At 40.1% G+C, this 16,690-nt stretch overlaps 1 protein-coding gene across 2 annotated transcripts; it reads right to left on the bottom strand.

Annotated features, from left to right (window-relative positions):
- Positions 1 to 4,884: 4,884 nt before the first annotated feature.
- Positions 4,885 to 16,364, bottom strand: LOC128615591 (zinc finger protein 135-like). Of its 2 annotated transcripts, XM_053637807.1 has the most exons (4): positions 15,960 to 16,364; positions 15,775 to 15,869; positions 6,028 to 6,995; positions 4,885 to 5,928 (listed from the first exon to the last, which is right to left on the bottom strand). In XM_053637807.1, the coding sequence occupies exons 2-4, from the start codon at positions 15,841 to 15,843 to the stop codon at positions 5,916 to 5,918; spliced, it is 1,050 nt and encodes a 349-aa protein (XP_053493782.1). In that variant the 5' UTR covers positions 15,844 to 15,869; positions 15,960 to 16,364; the 3' UTR covers positions 4,885 to 5,915. The 2 variants fall into 2 exon arrangements, with proteins under 2 accessions (XP_053493782.1, XP_053493780.1); XM_053637805.1 differs by having other exon boundaries at positions 4,885 to 6,995.
- Between the last annotated feature and the right edge of the window lie 326 nt (positions 16,365 to 16,690).

Genomic DNA, 16,690 nt, shown 5'->3' with positions numbered 1-16,690 from the left:
AAAAACCTCTTTGTGAATGAGTCCTTCAAATTTACGTTCCTAACTTCAAATTAACTACCCACACATGTCTGATAATCTGAATTTAAGTTTGATATGCCCACTCCTCATATCAGGATCTTTGCTTCCATGCAGCTAACACGTGCACAGTAAAATCCCTAGGCCCCTCCCTTAACTCTAGTGGAATGCACAGCAGATGGAAGGAAGGATATTTTGTGGAAGAAGACTTTTCGCATTGTGTCGGTAAGTAACAGTTTATTAGATGACCCAATGTGTGCGATTGTTCATTACAGATGAAAATATGTATTTATACCTTGGTATGATGTTTATAGTCACTGCAAGGAAGAGCAACAGTAAAGCTAAAGCTGACAAACTAACGTTACCTAATGTTAACGTTAGCTAACGTTATCATTAGCTCCTAATTAAGTGTCTGGCAAGCTAACGTTAGCTAGCGTTTGTTTGTTCTACTTTCATACGGTTTCTGATTACTGGTCTATAAGTGAACTAAATGGAAATCTCGTTGAGTTTGCCCATGTCAATTATGTGACGTTACATCAGTTATGTTAACAGTTTTTTGAAGAAGAGAACAGCTAAAATTAGCTAGCTAATTAGCTAAAGTTAGACAAGAACCTGCCCCCACACAGCAAAATCCCCAGGGTTGATTTAACACACAGAGTGTTGAATTTACACCCTACAGTGTTTATATAAGTCCATTGGACACAAATTAGCACTCTGGGTGTTAATCCAACACTATTAACCTAACTCCCACCAAAAGGACGGACGAATCAGCAATCAGACTGATCTAGGTCAGTCACTCCTAATGGTTCATTCCACCATAGTGGTGACACTATCAGAGTTGATTTCTAGAAAACAGTTATAACACTCCATTTTGACACCAACTCTTTCGTGGTACAGTGTGAAATCTAACAGTTTAGACAACATACAGAGTTAGATCAACTCCAAGTAGAGATAGATTGACCCTCTGTTCATCAACACCAGAAATTGAACTCTGCTCAATTTGCTGTGTATATAAATGATGATTTAAATAAAGATGATCAAACAAGATTACTGAGAACTCAAAATTAAACCTACCTCTCCCATTCAACCATAACACAAACAACAAAAATAATCCCACAGGCAAGTAAAATAACATTATACACACAAATTAAAATGAGTATATGTATATAAATGTTGATTTAAATAAAGATGAAACAAGATTACTGAGTACTCAAAATTAAACCTACCTCCCCCATTCAACTATAATGCGAAAGGGAAGAGGAGGAGCCAAAACAGGAAATTACACAGACCAATGACGACATGACAATTAAAATAGAAAGTACTAACATAAGTAGACAGCTACATCAGGTATACGTTTCCTTTTGTGTAATTCTACACATTAAATGTATGGAATACTTTCCATACCTGTTACACAACCATCATCACTTCTACTGAGCCAGGATTTATCTTTGAATTCATCTTTGACAATTTGGATAAAACAATTTTGGGGGCCCGGGAGGGGCGGTAACAGACTGAAATTCACACTGTTAGTAATGCAGGACTGAATGTAGTTGTTAAACAGCTATTTATCATGTTATATAACAAAATACCATCACTGCTTAGCTAAAAATGGAAAATTTGGCTGTTAAAAAATGTAATAAGTTACCACAAATCAGTGAATTTGAGTTTAAAGTGGGTTTATCAGTAATAAAGTAATTACAGTAATCACTCAAAAAAACACTGGAATATTGCCTAAACAATGGCCAGTAACACATCTTTCTGGTTAAAGTCCATTATCTCAGTCATTCTTTTCCATTGACAGCATGGCCAATGTATTCAATCTAGAGCTGCAACAACTAATCGATAAAATCGATAATAATTGATTATGAAAATCGTTGTCAACGAATCTCATTATTGATTAGTTGGTCTGCGCGCTGCACGGGGCACGTTTACTCATTGCGTTACTTCTCTTCAGAAAACACGGTTTGGAGAGTAAATACTAAAGTTGTGTCCCAAATGAAGTACTGCACACTTACACTATGCACTATATACTCTACCGTCTAGTGTGTGGATTTTAGAAAGGTAATATCATCTCAAATACAACACTAGCGTTTTTTTTTTACTAACCGTCAGTATATGCCACGACGGCACATGACGTTATACGCACGCTAGCATTAGCAAACTCCCAGAGTCACCGATAATGACTTTCTTCAGTTTACTTTCTGTCAGCGTTACCTTTTATTCCCAACATGACCTCAGTCTCCATCGTCACGTGACTGAGGAAGAAAGTGTGTAACCTCCAAGTCCTCTAAGGGGAGCATTTTAAACACCGTGGAAATCAAACTCACGAGGACAAACTTATGTTCCAAAATACTCCACTGTGTGTAAGGGGCAGGGGAAACTGGTGCAAGCTGCTTAAAAGGTTTAGGTTAATTTAATTGTCATTATATGTTGTATTTGTGTGCTTGCAGTGTAAATTCTTGTTTATTATAACGGAAGTGATGTGTTAGTAACGAGGTCACATTGCTGATCACGCGCGTTGTAGATGTGCTGATAGAGTGCAAGCGCGAGTAAGATCTGTAATGTCTAATTAAAACATTATGATCAAAAATAAACACAAGTAAAACAATATTCCTAAAGGCAGTGAGTAACAGAAACCACAAGGTGCAGTGAAAGGGAGTTATTATTATTAATGTAGGACTGTAGTTTAATTGGGTGCTTTTTTTGTGCATCCATAAAAATAATGCATAAATGCTATAAAATAAATTTTTATATTCAAAGTGTTGCTAAGTGCATTTTCAGGATACACCATCCATTACTGTTCAAACCTGTTCCTTTGCAGCATGGGGGAACTAACAAGGTGGTTTGTGAAGGAGAACCGTTCCATTGTGTGTCCCAGTACAGTATCACAGACCTACAGTGAGAAGGATAAAAACATAAAAATTATGTAATGATGACAATATGTGAATTTCACCTGCAACATTTAAAATGACCCATTAGTTTACTGACACGGTTACAGTTTATTAACTCAAAGAGAGTAGCTAGAAATTTCAATAATACAATAGCTAACTCCGACGGCATTTACAGAGCCTTTGCTGCCATCTTCAGGACAAAATGTGTAACAGCATTCTTGGAGGATTTATTTATTTATTTATTTATTTTTTTGAGGGGGACAAGCTTATCCACATTTTGGGAACGAATGTTATGAGGAAAATAGTTAGAAAAAGTCCACCGTTCTCTATCCACGTCATTTTCTGAGATTCAGCACATGCAAAATTACAACACAGTCATAGACCAATAACTGTAAAACACACACATGCACACGCTATTAGACAAATGTATGGACGAGTAGAGGAGAATGGCCTGAAGATGGCAGAGTTTAGCGTAACTCTATGAGCACAGGTGTCTCATCTGGAATCTGAAGCTAAAACACCAAAATAGTTAGCTAGACAAATCTGCGATACATAAAAAGCAAAAACTTGTGCTACAGAATTGATAGCAAGCAACTATGGCAACATTGAGAACAAACCCGGGATAGACATTCATTTAATGTTATCATCAGAGAATGAGATTACAAAACACAAACCTGTTACGTCACACATGGCCAACTTTTAAAGAAACGTGAATGTTGCAACTGACTAAATCAAGTTTTAAACATTTTAAATAAGTTACATCAACAGTGCCACCTTCAAGCGGACTTACCACTAGGACATACTACAGCAGAAATGCGCAGGGAAAAATACACGGGTTGCACTGCCTAAATCTTCAAGGGCTCCTGAATTGAGCGCCAATGCATAAAATACTGTAAATATCTACTGAAAATCCCAGTGGAGGAATGCAAAGAATGAATAATATTTAAAATAAAATAAAATGGAAGCATTTCACTCTGCTACAATAACATTTACTTAATTGTGTGTAACTTAACTAACAAGTCATACCACGCTTAATTTAGAAAGCTAACTTACAGTAGTTTGAGTTATGCTTGTAAACGTTAGTTATAGCATGAACATAAACATCAACATCCGGTTACTTACCCCTGAATTTCTTTGCCTCTTCTTTGTTAATCTGTATTCCACCTTCAATTATTTTCTTAATTAATTCATCCGTGGACAAACTCGACAAAGGACAAATAACCGACATTTTCACTGTTTCCCTGTCAGGTGTTGATCATTTCATGTCCGGGAACACAGACACCTGCTGGTCTTTCAAACTAATGACATGAGAGTGACAGCCTCTTGCTATTTGCTGAATCATTTACCCGTACCTTAAGCTTGTTAAATAATTATATAATATACATTTTTCATATGTTTGTCTTTGATGATTTTAAGCCACAATGTATGCATTTATATATGCAAAGATTTAAGCTAAAAAAAAAAATTATTAATACCCCTTGCTATCAGAAATGATTTTATACCTTTAAAATTAAATACAGGTCCACAGTTATCACCTTAAGGACCATTTACTGTACCTTATAGGGTACTTTCATGGCAAATATACCTTTGGCTATAGAAACAATGCCCTTATTTCTCTGTGTAGGTTAAACGTGCCTTATGTACCTCACACACCACCTATTAGCTTGATGATAGTACAGTTAGATTCAGACCATTTGTACGTATTATTTTTAACATTCTTTAACACAGAATCAGTGTTTTGCAGTGGTTTACCTCTGTCTCCATATACTCCATAATACTTTTAGAATCCTTTGGTCTGAATTACACCCAAGAACATGACAATGCTATGAGGAGGTGTCACATTTATTCTGAGATATCTGAAATATTACCCTGTCACACGAGTACCTTTGGTGGACTTTTGCCCACCATCTAATAGCATCATTACAGATCTATTGATGAATAGGGTTAGTAATGTAATTTGAGTAATAAACTCAAAATATCCCACAGGTAAACTTTATTCAAATTGGAGAAACATGAAGGATGATTAATATGCATGAGCTTACCTGTGTGTGTCAAAACAAAACATCTGAAGATTTATACATGTAATATTTCATGTTTTTAAAACCTGTTGAGAAAACCTGTTTATGGAGAATTTTTTGTTATTAATAAGGAAAGTATAAACTTGGTGCATTAAACATGTGATTTACCAAAGTGAAGGGGTCATCAAACCCAAACCGCTGGTATTGTGCTCTCTCAATGCTCCATTCACTGTATATCCACGATTGTGATAGTGATCCTGCATATAATTCTAAGACTTGCAGGTCATACAAACATCATCTTACTTCTTAAAGGAACATGTATACAACAAAAATCCATTCATTGATCTTACTGCGTAACTGTGTTATCCTGGTCAGGGTTGCAGTAAATCTGAAAACTATATCATCAGGAATACTGGGCTCAAGGGACCATGGATTGGACACAGTTCCATCAGAGGATGCTCAAAAGGCATTTATGGGTGTGGTGGTCAGGCATCCCCATACTTTTGGCCATATAGTGTAGTTAGCTGTACTTAAATGGACACGGCAAAGACGGAGCAACTTGGACCAGAATTACTTATTCAAACTGCCTGTAAACACAACCATTTTCTGTTGGCTTGAAAATGTGTCCAGTTCGATAGTATGCACAACATGACATTTTAGACAAACAAATTAGCTTGCATTTAAAAATCAATTAAAATAAAAAGTGTTGCTATAGGTATAATACAATGCCTCTGTGTTTTGGTTGTGCTTGCTTTTTTTTAGAGGGAGATGTCAGAGTCATGTGTCTCACTCAGAGGTCTGGATTGGTTGATTAAAGTGGGCATTCCCACTGGTTAAATGTGTGTATTCAATGCTTGGTATCATAATGTTTGGGGGGAAACAGGAAAACAACATAAAATCATGAATTCTGCTAAAACCCAGAGAGAAAGTCCCATGCAACAGAATATTAAATTCCGTGATAAATATTATAATATAGTTTTATACCAGGATGTCACTTTATCCTCCTGTAAAAATGAAAGTGAAAAACATGCATCTTAATTTGACAAATTCACGTGTCAAGAGTTGATGGCTTTATGTTAGAGCACTTGTGTGTCCTTAATGACCTTGAATGAGTATAGCTCCGTCCACATTGTCCGCAGAGGTACGGCTTCTGTCCTGTATGACACTGCTGGTGACTGTACAGGGCACTCTGGTCACGAAAACCTTTTCCACACTGCAAGCAGTAATATGGCTTCTGTCCTGTGTGAATGCGCTCATGTCGTTGGAGAGAACTCTGGCAAGTAAAACTCTTCCCACACTGCGAGCAGTGATACGTCTTATCTCTTGTGTGAATGCGGTTATGTTGTCTGAGAATACTCTGACGAGTAAAACTCTTTCCACACTGTGAGCAGTGACAGGTTTTTTCTCCCGTGTGAAGGCACTCGTGTTTTTGGCGAGTACTCTGATGAGTAAAACTCTTCTCACACTGTCCACAATGATACGGCTTCTCTCCAGTGTGAATACGGTTGTGTTGTCGGAGAGCACTCTGGTAAGTAAAACTCTTCCCACACTGTGAGCAGTGATACGGCTTCTCTCCTGTGTGAATGCGCTTGTGTTGTTGGAGAGTACTTTGATGAGTAAAATTCTTCCCGCACTGTCCACAGTGATATGGCTTCTGTCCTGTGTGGATGCGCTCATGTTGTTGGAGAGTACACTGACGTGTAAAACTCTTCCCACACTGTTCACAGTGATACGGCTTCTGTCCTGTGTGGATGCGCTCATGTCGCTGGAGGTGACTCCTGCAAGTAAAACTCTTCCCACAATAGGAGCAGTGATATGGCTTCTCTTGTGTGTGAATGCGCTCATGTTGTCGGAGAGCACTTTGGAAAGTAAAACTTTTCTCACACTGCGAGCAGTGATATGGCCTCTCTCCTGTGTGAATGCGCTGATGCTGTTGGAGAGTACTCTGACGGGTAAAACTCTTCCCACATTGTGAGCAGTAATATGGCTTCTCTCCTGTGTGGATCCGCTTGTGATCTTTGAGATGATGACTTTTAGTAAAACTCTTCCCACAATCTGAGCAGTGGTACATCTGGAAAACACAATAAAATTATTCAAGATGCTTAAATAATTTTAGATTTTGTCCTCATGTGTTTATGGAATTGTTTTTGGAAACGTCTCCTACAATACTGTAATACGGCTTCACCACCCAATCACCCACCTTTAACGACTGTAACAGCTTTGTAATTTTAGATTTGTAATGTAATTCCATTGATTGCAGCCCAATTTTACTCATGCCAAAACCATTGTGACTGATCGATTTTGAGAGCCAAGATGAACAAGACAGAAATAGTTCATGTAGATCTTTATATGTGAAAATCAACTATGGACTATGGAACTTTGTCTTTCCAAATACAATGGATTACAGTGTTATTGTCATCAACACACATTCCCTGTTAAAAAAAAATCTTACTGTGAAGTTATAGCTCATGCCACATGCATGCTTCTTAAAATTTCAGTAAAGCTGCATCTTTGGGGACTTGTATGGTGGTCACTAGGCTTGTGTAATATAATCAGTCTACAGGATTTCACTGAGTTTTTCTGTAACTGTTGAAGCCAAAAATGCTTGATTTTGCTGAGGCTTTTTTTCAAAATTTGCAACCTGCAGAGTTTTTTGTGCTTCTTTTGCGGTGTTACGACCCGGTCTAGGTCGGGCCGCAATATACAATAAAATAGAAAAAGAAAAGGGTTGGCGAGACCAAGATTGCATCTGCTTTGGTTTTATTCTCCAGACGGAGCACGTCTTATATACACAGTGGTTTCACTCTTCAGAAGCCAGCTAGGCCAAAATAATAAACAAAAATACCCTCTAACCTTACCACAAGAAAACTAACTAGACTACAAGAAAAGAAGAGAGAAATACACCATCTTCCCTCACTCCTTAGCTAACCCAAAACCAGGAGAAAAGAAGAATCAACACAAATGGTGGTGACTTCCTACAAACCACTCTTAACTGAGCACTATTTACAGAGGTGACTATTAGTGTGTTAATTAACAAAATAATATATACATATATACACAAGTGTATCACACGAATCGTAACGGGGCAGAGCATAAACTAAGTCAAATCAGGCATAAGGTCATACACAGGTGAAATAGTCATACACAGGCAAAAAGAACTTCTCTCTATACACAAAGCAAATGGCAATGATCTGCCCTGGGGTGGAGACTGACGAGGCTTAAGTACACTTCCGGAAACGTGCAGACAACCAATCCTGTCGCACAAGGCCAGAGCAGGCATGGACAAGACGTGATCATCCACTAGCAAGCCGAAACGTGTCACATGCAGTAGGTGGGGCCTAGAGAAGGTGGCGGAGACAAAAGAAACCCATCCCACCACCGACATAGACACACAAATAGCACATAGAGCAAACAGAAATACATTGGATAACGTAACACCTCCTCCCTTAAGAGTGAACGTCAGGTTCACAACCGTCATTAAAATAACACCAAGATAGTGAGTCAGACACAACATTTTCAGACCCCTTCTTATGCTGAATTGTTATGTTAAAACCTTGCACAATCAAGGACCACCGCATGAGCCGTTGGTTGCTGTTTGAAATACGATGTAAAAACACTAGGGGGTTGTGGTCTGTAAAAACAGTAACAGGGTCAGAGCTAGAACCAATATAAACTTCAAAATGCTGGAGCGCAATCAAAAGTGAAAGGGCCTCCTTCTCAATAGTGCTGTAGTTCAACTGATGACGGTTAAACTTGTGAGAAAAGAAGCTAACCGGGTGATCTATGCCCTGAGCATCTTCCTGAATCAAGACAGCAACGGCACCCATACCACTGGCATCTACTTCAAGTTTGAAGGGCTTCACAAAAGACGGAGCAGAAAGAACAGGTGCACTACATAACATCTTAACAGCCTCAAAAGCAGCCTTACAGCTAGAAGACCACACAAAAGAAACTGAGTTACGGGGGAGATTTGTGAGAGGCAACACAACATCTGAAAAATTCGTACAAAAAACTCCTATAGTACCCAGCCATCCCAAGAAAGCGTTGAAGTTCTCTTTTTGTCGTAGGCGCAGGAAAAGTGGCAATGGACTTAACTTTAGCATCCAGTTGGCGAACAGTACCATGTCCAACCTGTTTACCGAGGTAGGTTACGGTGGCATGACCAAACTCACATTTTGTGAGGTTCAGAGTAAAAGAAGCTGTCTGGAGACGAGCAAACACACGGGCTAACACACAAATATGACTATCCCAGGTGTGTGTAAAAAAGACCACATCGTCGAGGTCGGCTTCACAGTTCTCTACATCTCCCAACACCTGTGCCATTAGCCGCTGAAATGTAGCTGAAGCATTTTTCAGACCAAAAGCCATGACCGTATATTGGAGAAACCTGTGAAAGCAGAAATCTCAGATGCAAGTGGGGTGAGTGGAACCTGCCAGTAACCCTTTAGAAGGTCCAGTTTTGTGAAAACTTTGCATTTCCGATTCGGTCAACACAATCTTCCATTCTTGGGAGGGGAAACGAGTCTGCTTTAACTAAAGCATTGACTTTTCTATAATCTGTGCAGAACCTATAGCCTTTGTCAGGCTTTGGAACTAGTAGGCAGGGTGAGCACCAGGGACTACAGCTAGACACAGCAAGACCATTCTCAAGCAAGTAGTTCGTTTCTTCTATCATAATGGCACGTTTAGTGGGATTAACCCTATGAGCATTTTGTTTAACTGGAGCATTATTATTAACATCAATGTCATGTCGGAGGACAGTAGTACGAGAAGGGGTATCAGAAAAAAGTGATGGATATTTCTTTAAAAGACTTATTAAATCACCCTGGGCTTGCTCTGACAAGCATGCAAGTTTAGATTGGATATTTGCCAGCCATTCAGAGTTTGGTAACTGAGCACAGGGAAAACAAGCCCTACCTAAACTGAGACCATCCACCTCTGGAGGATAATCAGACGGCGGCACGCTCATAGAGGCAGCAGCAGCTACTGACGTGACAACAGGAACTGAAGAGCCAACATCCATGGTAGCACGAGAGATATAAGGCTTGAGCATATTCACATGGCACACACGAGACTTTCGTTTCCGGTCAGGGGTTTTCACAACATAGTCTGTATCATTCAATTTAGACTCAATAACATAAGGACCTGCGAACCTAGCCTGGAGAGCAGAGCCAGGTAATGGCAGTAAAACCAAAACCTTGGAATGTACGCAGAACAGCCTTTTTGTCAAAACGAGCCTTCATACGAGCCTGAGAGGATGCCAGAGAACTTTTGGCTAACTCAAAAGCAGTATGTAGGCGCTCACAAAAGGAACCAACATACTCTAGGACATACCTAGTTAGGGGTTTCACCGGACTTGGAGACAGGAACTCTTCCTGTAAAACCTTTAAAGGTCCACAAACAGAGTGCCCAAAGACTAACTCTGCAGGACTGAAACTCTTGTACAACATCACAGATAGCAAATAATAACAGGGAAATCCCTTCATCCCAATCTTAAACCTAAACAGTAGGTCCTAAGCCTAGACTTCAATGTCTGGTGAAAGCGTTCTAATGCACCCTGGGACTCTGGATGATAAGCACTAGAAACCTGATGACGCACGTTCAGTTGTGTCATAACCTTCCTGAACAGAACATACATAAAATTTTAACCCTGGTCTGGCTGGATGTTATTTTGGCAAACCAAAAGTGGTACAAAATTTGACAAGACCTCTGATGACAGCACGGCACTTTATGCTACGCAGGGGTATAGCTTCAGGGTACCTAATAGCAGCACACATCAAAGTTAGTAGGTATGAATTACCAGACTTGGTTCGAGGAAGGGGACCCACACAATCTATTAAAATGCTTTCAAAAGGCTCTCCCATAACAGGTATAGTTCAAAGTGGAGCAGGGGGAACGACCTGATTTGGTTTCCCTGCAACCTGACACCCATGACAAAAGCGGCATTACCTGGGAAACTCTGACCTCATAGCAGGCCAAAAAAAAATGCCTTAACACACGGTCATATGTCTTCCTCACACCAAGATGACCAGCGAGATCATGGTCATGGGCAATACTCAACACCTGGTTTCGGTATGGTTTTGGAAGCGCAACTTGAAAAACTGACCTCCAATCCTGCTCAGAGTTCGGGGGTGTCCACTTACACATTAATACATCCCCTTCAAAGAAATATGCTGTAGAACATTGAGGTAACTGTGCCTTATCTACAGCAGCAGCCATACAGTGAGAGAGCGAAATATCTGTTTTCTGGGTAGCCACCAGCTGTTCTCGCCCACCACCCCATTTACCACACTCCTCTTCCAATACTGAAGAAGCCTTAGATTCGGGAAGAACTCCAGGACTAGAGCAAAAATCTTGGTTTTCAAACAAGGGATCGTCACAACACATAAAAGAGTCTGAAATATTGACAGCACCTTTCATTCTACGAGCTTGGGCGCATGTCACGACACAGGAACTGAAGACAGAGGGAAACTCACGTAGAAGCTCATCGCTCTCATGCAACATGGGAGCGTCTGTTACAACAGGCAAATGGAAAACCTTTCCACCGGCTAAATCATTACCCAAAATAAACGAAACTCCCTTAACTGGCAACTGAGGTCGAACTGCAACCTTAACGAAGCCAGACACAACCTCAGAACGAAGATAAACCACATGCAATGGGGCCTTCACTACACCAAGCTCAATACCCTGAACTAGAACATCTGCACCACAGCTAGAGTGTTCAGACAAAGAAAAGACACCTTCCAACATAAAGGACTGGGTGGCTCCAGTATCTCTCAGAATTACGGTCCGAATCGGTATCAGAGAGTGAAACTACGCCATCCAGAATAAAAGGTTCAAATGCAGTATCAGCTGAAGAAAGTGAATGCAAACTGTCACAGTGTTGTCTTTGTACATGCACTAACCCCACACTCTTAGGACTGTTTTGTGCTTTCTGTCGGTTTTTGTGCATTAAAACGGGACAAGCAGCAATGAGGTGACCAGATTCGCGACAGTAAAAACATTCACGGGACTCACTAGCACTTTTAGGTGCGCTCACAGGAGCTTTCGAGCTGTAGCTGCAATCAGAAATATCACGATGCGGAAGGGAAAATACAGTTTTGTGCGTGAGCACAAACTCATCAGCCAAACCAGCAGCATTAGTGAGTGAAGAGACTTTTTGCTCATTCAAATAAACCACAATTTTGTCAGAAATACAAGTCTTAAATTCTTCAAGCAGGATCAATTCTTTTAACTGATCAAAAGTAACGACCTTATTTGCGGCGCACCACTTATCAAATAACACAGACTTTTCACGCGCGAACTCAACATATGTTTGGCTGGCGGTTTTGGCATGCTTTCGATATTTCTGCCGATAAGATTCAGGGACAAGTTCATAAGCCCGTAACACAGCCGATTTAACTGTCTCATACTCCAAGCTTTGTTCCAACGTTAGAGCAGAACATACTTCTTGAACTTTTCCCACAATTTGCATTGTAGCAATAAAGACCAAATATTTCTAGGCCACTGCAAAGTGGCAGCAACACGCTCAAACACAGGGAAATAGGTGTCCACCTCACTTTCCATAAACATAGGAACTAACGCAATGTGTTTACTAACATCAAAACCAGCAGGACTTACAAACGAGGTGCCACGATGCGCAAGCTCTAGCACAGGCCATGACTGATGAACAGGTACAGGAAGCACAGGTGCAAGAGATGGCCTATTTCGCCAGCGCCAACTCTAACTCCAGCTCCTTCCGCTTTATCTCCTTCTTGGTTTCCAGCTCCAGTGTTTGGAACTGCAGTAGCTGAGCTTGGTACTGCTGACGACTTAAGGTCAAGTTTCTTTAGTTGCAGCGCGAGCATGGGTTCCTCTAATGGAGAGTCTACTACCATGGGATCTATGCGCTCGGGCTTGGCCCCAGCCTCCGCTGCAGCCAGATCCTTGGAACCAGTGACCGGTGATGCATCACCCGCCTCGGTAGGCTCAAGCATGACTCGCTGTTTTACAAGCTCCTCATACAGCAGCTTTTTGATGTCTTGCTTAGTAGCGCTCCGTGTAACCGATATGCTGTAAAAGTCCACAAGGAGCAACAGATCATCCTTACGGCATCGCTCAAACTGCTCTAACGTGGGACAAATGGTAAACTGATCCAGGTTAAATTTAGTAGCCATATCTTATAACCTGTACACACACACACCCCACCACAAAGACAAAACCGTCAGACAAACACGCCAAAAGAGAAACGGGATGAAACGAGAAACAGGACGAAACGAGGGAAAGCACAGGATGAGCCCCCAATTATTTAGTCTTTCGCAGGGATGTTTGTTGGTAAATGAGACCTTTTAGCTGTACTCATGTTCGGCACACATGAAACGAAGAGGGGTTTGGCTGAATGCACGTTGTGATGATGTCACATGATGGATCTTGGGCAAATCTGTGGAAAATCTGCTGTAATTTGAAAGAATTTCAAGCTCCTCCGAATATTACAGAATTTACTTGACTGAGTTAATTTGCTTTAATTGGAGGAACTGTATAATGATGTAATCATCCCTACATGATATTGTCATTTGGGTGGGGGTTAGGGATGTAAGTGTGTGAGGGGCCACAGAGAATTGGCTTTTTTAATCTGCTGGCTCACACATTATTCTTTTGTTTTTGTCTATGGAAGTAAAATGGACGGGAATAAATGGCAACCATTAAGCAGCACTCTTTTCTGGCTCATCATTATGAAGAGAAAAGACCTGAAAATATGGATATTACCCAAAAAGTGGCAGAAAGTTTACAGCACTGTGGCTCTGGAGCTCTCACAGAACAGACTACAAACTTCTGTTCATCACAGTGAAATGTTGTCGTATTACCTCACACTGTCGTGGATTATTATTCAGAAACCTACATCTATAACACTAGAATTGTATTACAATCATTTTATAGATGTTTCTGAAACAACACTGACACCAAACATTTGAACAATATTGTATATTTTTGTGAATTGCTACAAAACTGTAAACAATAGTTTTGAATGTGCACAAAGCTTCTGAATAAAACCATAATAAGACCCCATTTTCACCCACATCTACTATGGAATATTTTAATCAATCAGAGTAGAACTCACTCGTGTATAACCAAAGTATAAGGTGTGAAAGAGTGTCAACATGTTATAATTAAACAAATGAGTTAATCCACTAAAACTTATGCTTAAAGAGTATAACCAAATGTTAATCAGTATACTGGTACCTGTTCATGCTGGGAACGTATGTAATCTTTTTAGAATGTAATCTTTATTTAAAAAGAGAGCTGGCTGTACCACGCCACCATTAACCCTCTTACCCCGTATGGCCGAAAAACCGGCTTGCCCGTCTTTGATCTATTCCCGTAAGGACGATATACCAGCTTGGTCGTCTATGCCAAATCCCCGTAAGGCCGATATAGAGGATTTACAGTGTAAACATTATCCCCGTAAGGCCGGTGTACCGGCATTACTCTGCTATGATTCCTTACTTATTTAATTATTATTTTTTTGACCCAGAAGGTTGATGACGTCACGACGTGATTACGTTATTACGCCGGCATTACGATGAAGCTGATCCAAGCGTGAATATTGGTGTAATAGTAGAAGTGAACTAAAAATGCCAAAGTGAAAAGCTAATCGTGTTCCAGCTAAAGTTACACCTACAGTGAACACAGGTACATCTAAAACAGTGAAAAAAAAAGATAAAACATACACAGTTACACAGGCGAGAGCGAGGATAGTCCTAGATAGTGACAGCAGTGAAAGTTCAGGCGATGTTGAAACCGAAACCGAAACTGATAGAGACGCAAACTCTCCTGATTCAGACCCTGATCCGTCTTCATCTTCAGCATCAGCCAGTGCGACTGACACTGCAGGGGTCTGGAGTCATAACGGGACCATTTCTTTGCATTCGTGAAAAAACTACCTGCTGGTCTGATTATCACCAGAAACTTGACTTTTGGCGCTAAAATGCATTTTTTTATTTATTATTTACTTGAATTTATTCAAAGGCATTGACCACGCTGGTGCTCGTATGGTACTTCTAAATGAGTAGAAGGATTTTAGCGAGCGTTTTTTTCGTAATTTCTCTAGTTAAGAATTGTGTTCTAAGTTTAGTAAAAACACTGAACTGCTTCATTTTCAAAGTAATATTACACAAATACATTATTATAAGTTGTTTCACGGCCTAAAAATGTTAAAATTAAAATGTTGATTTTGGCCCAGGAACTCAGGGCTGGCGTGCTGCTTCTCTGGGGAATATAGGGTTATGGGACATAATACTGTGGGAACTTAGGGATAAGAGGGTTAAAAACAATGTAAGGACGGAGGACCAAGCCTTAGAGTTAATGGTAGTGCACGGCCAAGGTCTGAATAAATAACAAAAGAGGAAAAACCCCACCTGATGAGATGAGTGTTTTAGAATTGTATAAAAGCATGTATAGAGGATAAGTAATTGAGTTGATCTACAGACCAGCGCGGCTTTGTTGTGTGAATAATAAAGACTATCTTTTCACATCAAGACCCCGAGACTCTTAGAGAGCTTTTTGCTGAAGCAGATTCCACGACACTATCTAACAAGTGTTACACATTTCCATCTAATGAATTTTATTCATCTAGATAACAGTTAGCAGGCTTGTCTTTTGGTTTGCTAATCTGCTAATTGTTTCAGAATTTACAACAGAAAAATGCAATGAAATCAGTTCCTTTATTAATAATCTGAAGACCACATAAAGTGCGAGTCCTGACCTGAAGTCTTCTGCTTGTTGTATATAGTGTTGTAATGGTTACTTAATTATAAATAAGTTCTCAGAGTTTAAAAACTAAAAGAGAAATCAGACACATGACTAAACTTTACCTTTGAGCCAGTAGCTGCAGGAGTCTGTGGAGATTTTCCTAAAGAGCGGCGTCTGGACTCTGATTTCATTATAAGAGGTGTAAAGAATCAGGACACTGGAAGAAAAATACAGAGATTCATGACTCCAGAATCTCCACTAACCTGTTAACCGAGCAGCTCAGGTGGTAAGTTTCAGATCAACTCACCTTTAGTGATGTTACGCAGAGTATCAGAGATCCGAAGCGCGTGCGGAGAAGGAAGCGCTCTTTCACACCAAGTTCCGCAAACAAGCGTGCGTTAGTTTCCTGTAATGACGTCATCGATGACGACGAGAAGCGTTCGATTCAGCCTCTTCTCTATTATGGTGCTTCTCAACCAGTTCCCTAGTTCAGTAGTTCAGGACACTGATCGGGGAGTCGGCCATTTTAAGGTCTGTCTCAATCGCAAAATTATCCCAGTGCACTGGAACATTCGCTCCCTAAAAATCCCACAATACACCGCAAAAACCAGGGAGCATCGATGTTCACTATGTTCCCTTACAGGAAATGACGTCATGTTTTCTGAAGCATCTCAGTTCGAAAAAAGAAAAAAAACCGGGAGACGAACTCTCAACCAACTTTCGGCTACAAATGTATTTTATATATATATATATATATTTATTTATTTATTTATTTATTTATTTTTATTTATTATTGTAATTCAAGAAAAACACTAAGTTAACAAATGTCTTTAGGAAACAGAGCACATGAACAGTATAACAAAAAATAAGTGATAAAAATTAAAAAGTAAACTTATTTATTTATTTACAGCATTTGTCAGACGCCTTTATCCAGAGTGACTCACAATAATCTCTGAGCAGTTGAAGGTTAAGGGCCTTGCTCAACAGTCCAGCAGTGGCAGCTTGGCAGTGCTGGCCTGACCTTCCAGTCAGTAACCC

Source organism: Ictalurus furcatus, chromosome 12, assembly GCF_023375685.1.
Source record: "Ictalurus furcatus strain D&B chromosome 12, Billie_1.0, whole genome shotgun sequence".
NCBI lineage: Eukaryota > Metazoa > Chordata > Actinopteri > Siluriformes > Ictaluridae > Ictalurus > Ictalurus furcatus.
The sequence above is the reverse complement of the archived record's forward strand: the minus strand, read 5'-3'. Positions and strand labels throughout refer to the sequence as shown.